Below are 10,644 nucleotides of genomic sequence, written 5' to 3'. Positions count from 1 at the left end.
TCATGCCTGGTATATAATCTAGAACCTCCACATCCCGTCCAGGGACCAGACATGGAGTTTCCCGAGGTCTGGACGCAGGTGCTATATGGTGCCCCATCTCTGAGAAAGGAGGTCCTCTCTCAGAGAAATGGGCCAGGGAGGTGCTGTTGATAGGAGTATCAGTTCGGGGAACCAGGTCCGGTTGGGCCAACAAGGAGCAACCAGCAAGACCTGCTCCTCATCCTTAGTGACTGGGAAGGGTAAGACTTTGTACTGATACGCTTGAGTCTCAAATGCAAGCGCAGTAATGGCTTGTGAATGTGTTGTGGGAGGATACGCATCCGTCAGGTCGATCACTGCAAACCAATCTCGGGGACAGATGCATTCGAAAATGTGTTTTTGCGTTAGCAACTTGAATGGAAGCTTGTATAGGGCCCGATTCAAGACTCGCCGGTCCAAGATTGGCCCTAATACACCGCCTTTCTTGGATACAATGAAATACAGGCTGTAGAAGCCAGCTGGATGGACCGGTTCTATCACACCCTTTGCCAGTAGGACTGCGATCTCCGCACACATGACAGGGGCCCGTTCGCTCAACACCGAAGTGCAGTGAACACCCTTGAACTTGGGAGGGCAGCAGACAAACTGAATCGTATAGCCAGATCTGATGGTACGGAAGAGCCAGCTGGATGGGCTGGGAAGCACTAGGTGGTGCAGTGAAGTGGAAGACAGGGACCCGACTCGGAAGGCATAATGGCCTGAAGTCGGGTCTGAGTGTGCGGTGCAACACTCACCTGTTTCCATGGGTCGGCAGGGGGTGCGTGAGAGGGCGTACTCGGGTCTTTGAACCGCACCAGGCTGCCGGCTGGCGATACAAGAAGGGGCTGAGGGCTTTACAGGGTTGCACAACACCAGTCTGGCCCTCTTGGGAGAGATAAAGAAGCTGCTCTAACTGAGAATTTGGGTACCGCTGGCTGAGACGCCGGTGCCGGAACAGAATTTTAATCAACAAATGGGGCTGCTGAGACGGGTGGGGCTGTCTTCCTGCGAAGTCTCAACGTCACAGTAGAGCTGGCTGTGGAGTTTAGTTTTTTTCGCAGGGCACTGACATCCTTGGTGACGAACAGATTGTGGGGCAGCCCCCGACATCAGGGATAGTTCCTGGTTACCTCAGCCTGCTTCTGAACAGCGGAGAACTGCTGGGCAGTCTCAAACAGTGTCGCTGATAAAGGCCACCTCGTGAGATGGGAGCATCGGCAATGTCTCGCACCTCTGCAAGGTTTAGGCTGGGGGCGCTTCTGGACTGTCAGAGTGGACATTATCTGGCCGAGGGCCAGTGCTGTGACTTTAATCATGGTTAGTCACTATGTACAGCTGAACCCTGACTCAGAAATACCTTCGTTCATTTTGAGTGTTTTGGCCTTCCCCCGACTTGCAGGGTTGCCATCACATGCAGGGAAGAGGTGGTCTGCAGTAGCACAGCCTTTTTCTATAGATTTAGGCATGTTTGGCTTGCCATATTGGCGCTAATATGCTTACATACTGCCAAAGTTTTTCACACACCTGCGAAGACAAGGGGAAAGCATCGTTGTGAAGTCTGAATCCGATTCAGTATGAACACACACAAACCATTATAGTGGAAAGCTCAGCATCATCTTCATTTCCAGAGCGTAACAGCCCTCTCTCCAATGCAGCGATCGACATCTGATCCTCCCCTGGAGCCCTGAATGAAATGCTAGGTCCCTCATGAGGAGGACACAGCAATTCCATCCGGAACTTGCCAGGCATGTGAGACAGTGAACATGGCCGTAGGACGGCACGTGGCATGCTGAGCGCTCAAGCCATTAAGAAAGGCAATACGAACAACGTGCCGACGTGGTAATGCTCTCATGAGAGAACATGAACCACCCATGAGTGCAGTCTCAGCATGTTTGTGATGCGATAGAGTGAGGGGCCCACAGGGATTGGTTACCGGGCGGGGAATCCCTCACTGTAATCCTCAGGTCACCCTGGCTATTCAGTGAAGAAGACTTTTTCTGGTTGCACCAGAAGAGGAACTAGATCGGGGTATAGGTGTGGTATATCCACCTCATTTGAGGCACTTGAGCCTCGACCGCGCATCAAGAGTGCCGAACGAAGCGTGCTGGGTTGCTGTGACAACCCGTGAGATCAGCCGGCAGCTCAACGGCACACTGAGCGGCTCAAGGCTTTACGAGAAAGATGAGATGAACAACATGCCGATGTGGTCATGCTCTCATAAGAGAACATCCACGATGCAGTTTCAGCACGCTTGTTAAGAGTATAAGAATTGATTGATCAGAGTATAGGAGTGGTATATCCACCTCATTTGAGGCACTTGAGCCTCGACCGCGCATCAAGAGTGCCGAACGAAGCGTGCTGGGTTGCTGTGACAACCCGTGAGATCAGCCGGCAGCTCAACGGCACACTGAGCGGCTCAAGGCTTGATTGCGGCTCAAGGCTTGAAAATTGATTTTCCTGCTAAGACAAAAGATGAGATAAGACTCACCCAACAATAAAGCAATAAAAACGCACCCTGGATAGAAGAACGCAAAGAAAGAGCACAGGACATTGTCTTGCCCAAACTTATCTCCTTGTTTATATATGCATTCCCCCTCTCCATCCTCCCTTCACCCCACCACCCCCGGCCCCCTTCAAGTCACTACAAGTTCACTAAGATTGTCTATATATCACATATGATGTATCTTGTAAATCTATTGTTTTTCCTTTTCATGTTTGGAATAATTTTAAATGTCTCAGTGCGATTAGTAAAATGGTCTTAATTTCAATGCAGTCCAGGGTTCTCAAGTCTCACGCATTGGCCGTGAGACACACGCAATTCAACCAGTTCACACGCTCACACGCCACACCGTGTATTTCTCACGCTGAAAAGGCAATGCCAACCAAGTTGTCCTACAAGCTTTATATATAACGTTGTATATGAGGCGCAGGCACACAAAGTGAAGTTTCCTGCCGCCAGCACGTATCTCGGCCAGATTGCGTTCGTTAATAGGCAACATAGATGCGCGAACACATAGATATTATATGATGATGTCTATGCGCGAACACACGGAAGTTGACGGAACATTCTCGGCCACCGTACGTTCGTTACTAGGTAACCAACAACATCGCGCGAACACACGTCGTGATGATGGAGAAGGTAAGTTGGAAGAAAGCTCGTCTAACATTTGTAGGCTAGAACATTTAATATATAGCCCATCGTATACATTACTATTGATGCAGTCAAAAACTCTACAACTACTTTGCAACCAGGCCAGAAGCTTTGGCTCAGTTTGGCTAGCTTACATTATCTGAAACTAAGGGAAATGTTAGTGGGCATGAAAAGGAATGAAGATGTATTTCTTCATTTTATTTTAAATAAATTTAAATGTAGTTATTTTATTTTAAATTATATTATATATTATACTGTATTAATAGTATTTCTAGTTACATTAAGGCTACATACGTATTAAAGCAGAGTGCTCTGGGTAATATTTTATATCCTGTCAAAATATAACGTTACATGAATCATTGATTGCCATTGCATTTGTATTTTTCAATCACTTGCAACACAAAACACATTTCATAAGCTGGAGTGTGTACTCTTGTGTACACACACACACACACACACAAACACACACACACATACCTTAATAATACTCTAATATGTAATTTGTTCTCAATGTCCCACCACACAATAAATCATTATACCATTTCGACTAGACGCATTCAAAATGCAAAAATATTTGTTTTTCCAACCTTTTGGAGCAATTTGTTATATTTTTGTAATTTTTGTAACTTAATTGTAATTTTGAAATATAACATTAAAGAGCATATTTGATGTGATTAATTGCTCTGTCATTTATCAGATTTACCAATTGTTATAATTTCAATTTGTGCTGGTTAATTATGAACAATGGTTAAAATTGGGGGGCGGGGCCAGGTGGGGGCGGGGCTCCATTAGGGCTCCTCCCCCAACCGCATGTGATCTCACTCCAAGATTTTGATAAAACTTGAGAACCCTGGCAGTCATTGGTGTTATGAGAAAGATTGAAAACTTAGGAGAATTCTGTTCTCCTCTTTGGGTGGTGTCTCTCTTCCAAGATATCTGATAATTCTCTCCTCTCTCCCAAAACCAGGTGTTACCCCCTGGGGTACATGAATTGACCCAAAACAACTCTAAAAAATATTTATACAAGCCTTTTGTTCTGGTCTGGGTATATAATGGAAAGTGGCAGAGCAGTCTTTGGGAACCTGTAACCAGGAAAAAACGTAAAGTCTTACACTTGGAACACACTCACACAACACTGGGTGTCTCTGTCTGGAATGTATTGCTTACTCTTTGAGTAATTTGAGTAATTGATGTCATGTATTTATTATTTTTGAATTGGCTTTTAATCATTTACTTGTGTAATTGGCATGATACATTTTACATGACAAATAAAATGTTACATTTGAATTATTCTGCATTATTCTGAAATCAGTATTCGTAGTAGATTACTGTGTAGTCTGGTGTTTCTGCAAAGCTACTCCAGGATAGATCAAACTGAAGGCACTAAAGCAGGGGTTCTCAAAGTTTTGATAGGTGAGGGCCAATTTAGGAACCCAACATTGAACTGAGGGCCGCCAAAGGGGCGAGGGAGAAAAAGAAAAAAAAATGGGAGGGGGGGAGGGGGGGGGAAGAAACTTTTAAAATAGAAGCTTACCAAACAAGTCATCATCATCATGCATATCTATCATTGCCTGTCAGTCGCGTTTCCATTATTACAGATTTGCGCAAATGTTTTGCCCTATTATTAGCCTATCTATCTATTTTAATCCGTAATTGAAAAACGAAAAATGAACGGTTGTTGTCTTTTTGAAACGAAACACTTCTCAAAACGTCTTTTTGAACACCAAAATTTTAAAAGCAAAAAAAGTAAATATCGACGAATTTTCAGATTTTTGTTTATGACTTTTTGCCACTTTTTTAAACATTGATTGTTTTATTTTATTTGACAAAAGCACAACGTTTTATTGTTATTATGAGTTCACATAAATAAAAGTAGTTGCGAATAATGTATTATTATTTTCTGTATGACCAGAAATTAGATAAAAATTTGAAGGTAATGGAAACGAGGCTATTAATAAGCTTGTCATTAAATCACACTGAATATTGATTACTTGGTCAACATACCCTTTTAAATTGCAATGGGATTTGTGGTGCTGTTTTCGGTTGGCCACGATTCCTCTGATGTCCGGCTCCATCTCCGTCGTTGTGATACGAAGGACAGCATGTAGATGGCCATCTGTCAGCCTGGATCTCAGCTTGGATTTGTTGATGGCCATGGTCGAGAAGGTCTTCTCACAGTTGTATGTGCTTCCGAATAAAGATACCATTCTGACAGCATGCTGGCGAAGTGCAGGGTATGTGGATGGGGAAAGTCCTTTGTAGAACTCGATGACATTCTTGTCACGATATGCTGCTCTGGCCTCTGCGCTCTCCTGCAGGTCGATGAGCTCAAACTGCATTTCTGCTGGCTCTTCCTCAGGCACACATGAGAAAGGATTTTGGAAAAGGTTGAATGCCTTCTCGTGGTCTCTGAAATCGGAGAAGCGGTGGTCGAATTCCTCTCGGAGTTTTTTTATGAGGTTATGGTTCTTTTCTGAACGCAGCTGACGTAAAACTTGGCTCCCATCTGTATCTGAGTCATCTACGAGCGACTTACAGGCAGGAAAATGAGTGAGATCTCCCTTCCTGAGCTGTCCCTGCAGCAGTAGTCAGGTCCGAATCTTCAAGATTGTGTAACCCTGTAGGCATTTTTGAGGAAAAGTTGTTATACCACATTTTTAGAAAGTTCAATGTCTCCTGAATAAGGATCCATCGTATAACATTGAAATAAGGGTCCCATTTTCTTGTAATTGTCATTGAAACAATAGGTGCATTATTCAAAGCCAAAACACTACAGGTGGATAGGGTAAAAATTTTAAGTTATAGATATCACCATAAAACCTTTCCAGTTTTTCACTTACATAGAGACAGACATTTTTTGTATTACAAGTTTTCTGAAATGTCATGTTTACATATGCAAATGAGGCATACCAGTATATATATATATATATATATATATATAATTCGAGGGGCAGGCATACCAGTGCGCGGTTCCCCCTTTCGGGCTAGCCCTGTCTCTTCGCGTCTTCACAAAGGTTGTCGAGGCAGCCCTTGTTCCTCTCGACGACTGGCTGATCCTAGCTCACTCTCGAGACAAGGTTTGCGAACACAGGGACCTAGTGCTGCGGCACCTAGCTTGTCTGGGCCTTCGAGTCAACTGGGAGAAGAGCAAACTCTGCTCCGTGCAGAGGATCTCTTTTCTCGGTATGGAAATCGACTCGGTCGCCATGTGCGTGCGCGCGCAGTCACTGCTAATTTGCCTTCGTCAGTTCGAGGGCAAGAGTGCGTTTCCACTGAAACTATTTCAGAGGCTCCTGGGGCATATGGCATCCGCAGCCGCAGTAACGTCGCTCGTCTTGCTTCATATGAGACCGCTTCAGCTTTGGCTTCGCGATCAAGTCCCGAGGTGGGCATGGCAACAAGGCACGCTCCGAGTCCCAGTGACTGCCTTCAGACCTTCACCCCGTGGACGAACCTCAGTTTTCTATGGGCTGGAGTGCCCATAGAACGAGTTTCCTGGCATGTTGTTGTATCAACAGATGCCTCCATAATGGGCTAGGGCGCCATGTGCAATGGACATGCTGCCGCAGGCTCCTGGACAAGACCCCAGCGCCTTTGGCATGTCAATTGCCTCGAGTTGCTGGCTGTACGTCTCACCCTGCACTGCTTCTGTGCGTTGCTCAGGGGTCAGCACGTATTAGTCCGATCAGACAATACCGCCACAGTAGCGTACATCAACCGACAAGGTGGTCTGCGCTCCCGCCGTATGTCGCAACTCGCCTGCCACCTCCTCATATTGAGTCAGAAGCATCTGAGGTCGCTTCGAGCCATTTATATCCCGGGAGACCTGAACCGTGCAGCTGATATGTCTCGGTTTCGGCCTCTCGCTGGAGAATGGGGACTCCATCCCCAGTCGGTTCATCTGATTTGGGATCAGTTCGGGGACGCACAGGTAGATCTGTTTGCCTCCCACGACTCTTGCCACTGCGACCTGTTTTATTCCCTGACCGAGGGCACGCTCGGCACGGATGCACTGGCGCACAGCTGGCCGCGGGGCCTCTGCAAGTATGCGTTTTCCCCCAGTGAGCCTTCTTACGTAGACTTTGCGCAAGATCAGGGAGGACGAGGAGCAGGTAATTTTGGTTGCCCCGTATTGGCTCAACCGCACCTGGTTCCAAGAACTAGTACTCTTCGCGACAGCACCTCCCTGGCCAATTCCTCTGAGAAAGAACCTGCTTTCTCAGGGACGGGGCACCCTATGGCACCCTCGTCCCGATCTTTGAAACCTCCATGTGTGGTTCCTGGATGGGACGAGGCAGGTTTGAGTACCCTACCACCAGCGGTGGTGGCTACCATCACTTCCGCTAGACTAGAGCATCGTCCACGAGACATGCCTATGCGTTGAAGTGGAACCTCTTTGTCAACTGGTGTTCTTCTAAACTTAAAGAACCCACGAAAGGCCCGATCAGTGTCGTGCTTTCCTTCTTGCAAGAAGGGTTGGAGCGAAGGTTGTCTCCCTCCACCCTGAAAGTGTATGGTGCCGCCATTGCCACACATCATGATGCAGTTGATGGTAAGTGCATTGGAAAGCACGACCTGATCATCAGTTTCCTGAGAGGAGCGAGGAGACTGAATCCTCCTCGCCCTCCTCTCGTTCCCTCTTTGGACCTCTCTGTGGTTTTAACTGCCCTGCAGAGTGCTCCCTTTGAGCCTCTGCAATCAGTGGAGCTTAAGTTCCTGTCAATGAAAACAGTGCTCCTGGTTGCATTGGCCTCCATCAAGAGGGTAGGGGACCTGCAGGCATTTTCGGGTGACGAAGCGTGCCTGGAATTTGGACCGGCTAACTCTTACGTGATCCTGAGACCCCGGCCTGGATATGTGCCCAAGGTTCCCACCACACCCTTTCGAGACCAGGTGGTGAACCTGCAAGCGCTGCCCTTGGAGGACGCAGACCCAGCCTTGGCACAGCTCTGTCCAGTACGCACCCTCCATACTTACATAGACAGGATGCATTGTTTCAGGACTTCAGACCAGCTCTTTGTCTGTCATGGTGGGAAGCTGAAGGGAAAGGCTCTCTCCAAGCAAAGGTTGTCTCACTGGATAGTGGACACCATTGCTTTGGCTTACCAGCAGCAAGGTCGACCATGCCCCCTTGATGTGACGGCCTGCTCCACCCGGAGTGTGGCATCCTCTTGGGCTCTAGCGCATGGCGCCCCGCCAACAGACATATGTAGATCTGCAGGCTGGGCGACACCTAACACGGCCTCTGGGCAACCCCCACGTGTGTAGTCCACTGTAAGCCTCTCTGAGCATGTGTCTTTCCCTCGGCAAGCTACCTTGCCACCCCTGGGTTTGAAATATTCCACCTGCAGCTGGACACCCCAGTGATTCTCAATATGCAGCCCCCTGGGGTCATGTGTATTCCAAGTCCCCCCCTTCGGGCTGGGCATAATTGCATATTTCCACTGATATATGCTTCCCAGTGTACCTTGGCATAATTCCAGCAGCCATTAAAAACTATCCCTTTCATGTTAATGTTGTTTTTTCATTGTTTACATGTTTAAATATTCTGAGAATGCATAGTTTTAGTTCTAATGTTTAATGTTTAAACTGCAACAAATGCATTAAAACTTTTTTTTTTTGGCAGCCATTTTGTTTTTATTGTTTATGCCAAAACAGTGATGTTTACAACTTGTTATACGGCAGAAATGGATTCAGCACCTAAAAATCATATAGAAACAACACTTGAAGTACTTTTCCTCAAAAATGCCTACTGCATCTTATCCAGGGCTATTTATCTATTTTGGGACCTGACTACAGTTCAAGTTTTCGCTGGAAAGCTTTGACGTTGTCAAATAGTGTGGAAATGAGCTTCCCATGGCCTTGCAGCTTCAGATTAAGATCGCTGAGACAATTATTCATGTCAGCAAGGAACGCTAGGTCACATAGCCATTTAGTGTCACTTAACTCTGTCACATATTGTCCTTTTGACTCCATGAACTCTTTTATTTCTTTTCTCAAGTTAAAAAAACGTTTCAGTGTGGCACCTCTGCTCAGCCACCTGACGGCAGTGAAGTATATGACGTCCCCAAAATCTGCCTCTGACTGCGCCAAAAAAGCCTTAAATTGGCGGTGATTCAGACCTCTGGACTTCAGGAAATTAACGGTCTTCACAACTATGTCCATGACATGTTTCATTTCAAGCGTCTGAGCAGCGAGGGCTTCTTGGTGTATTATACAGTGGTATCTGACTAGTTTCTCACCTCCGTTGTTGACCACTTTCTCAGAGAGCAGCGACACGGCACCTGCTCTACTCCCGACCATTGCCGGTGCTCCATCTGTTGTGACACCGACCATAGATGCCAGGTTCACTTTGTATGCATCGAGACTGCGACACACAGCATCACAAATGTCGACTCCCTTTGTTGTGTCTTTCATACTCTCCACGCTTAGCAGCTCCTCGCCGATGTCAAAGTTCTCAGTGACTGTACGGATGAAAATCAGCAATTGCGCTGTGTCGGAAATATCCGTGCTTTCATCCAGTGCAATGGAAAAAGCTCCCTTTCCTAGCCCCTCCACACGTTTTTCCAGTTGCTCTTTCAGATCACTGGCCAGATCTTCGATTCGCCGTGTGACTGTGTCATTCGACAAACTAATGTCACGGAACTTTGTTTTTTGCTCTGGACATAAAATGTCGGCTACTTTCAACATGCAGTCTCGCACAAATTCTCCGTCACTAAACGGCTTGCTCCGTTTAGCTATTTCTTGAGCTACCACATAGCTAGCCTGTGTTACAGCTTCACCGGTTTTAGCTAAATTTGTGAAAACTGACTGCTGTGCAATGTAGCCTCTTTTAAGTTGTTCAAGCTTACTGGTGCGCTCCTTGCCACTGAATTTATCGTAGGTTTTATGATTGGTATCATAATGGCGTTTTATATTGAAGTCCTTGCGCATTGCAATTACCTTCTTGCAGATCAGGCAAACGACTTTATCCGACCCGTGAGGTTCGACAAAGTAATCGTTTGTCCATTTATCTTGAAACTGCCTTTTCTCCTCGCTAACATGACGTTTTTTTCTCGAAGGATCAGGCTCCCGCCCTGGCTCTCGCTCCATCATCTCCATCTAACGTTACAGACAACCGTTCCGTTGAGGCCTTCTGGGAGTGAGGTCAAGTGTGATCGGTCGGACCACACCTGTAATTACCGCTTATGCCTATAGATGCCGCTAAACACCACTAAACGGAGTTTATTTTTTTCAAAGCAATGTACAGTTTTAACAGTTTTACAAATGTTATCAGATGTTATCGCGGGCCGCCAGAAACTTTTCTGCGGGCCGCCATTGGCCCGCGGGCCGCACTTTGAGAACCAATGCACTAAAGAATGGAGCATGGAATCATTAAGGAGACCTTCCGATTTCTGACTATCACTGACTTAGCACGTTGCATCTTGCAACTATTAAAAAAAATTACACCTTTTAGGAAGCATAGTGCGACCGCT

General features: G+C 46.4%; 1 protein-coding gene across 1 annotated transcript; it reads right to left on the bottom strand.

The window, feature by feature from the left end:
- Positions 1-1,514: 1,514 nt before the first annotated feature.
- On the bottom strand, positions 1,515-10,270 carry LOC308689313 (general transcription factor II-I repeat domain-containing protein 2B-like; the record flags this gene model as incomplete). The annotated part of the gene is made up of 3 exons (XM_081362965.1): positions 1,515-1,542; positions 5,174-5,745; positions 9,215-10,270. 3 exons carry the CDS (start codon positions 10,268-10,270, stop codon positions 1,515-1,517), a joined length of 1,656 nt encoding a protein of 551 aa, XP_081219091.1.
- Between the last annotated feature and the right edge of the window lie 374 nt (positions 10,271-10,644).

The sequence above is a fragment of the Scardinius erythrophthalmus genome, assembly GCF_964197995.2.
Source record: "Scardinius erythrophthalmus genome assembly, chromosome: 4".
Classification (NCBI taxonomy): Eukaryota; Metazoa; Chordata; class Actinopteri; order Cypriniformes; family Leuciscidae; genus Scardinius; species Scardinius erythrophthalmus.
This window is presented reverse-complemented; position numbering and strand designations above follow the sequence as displayed.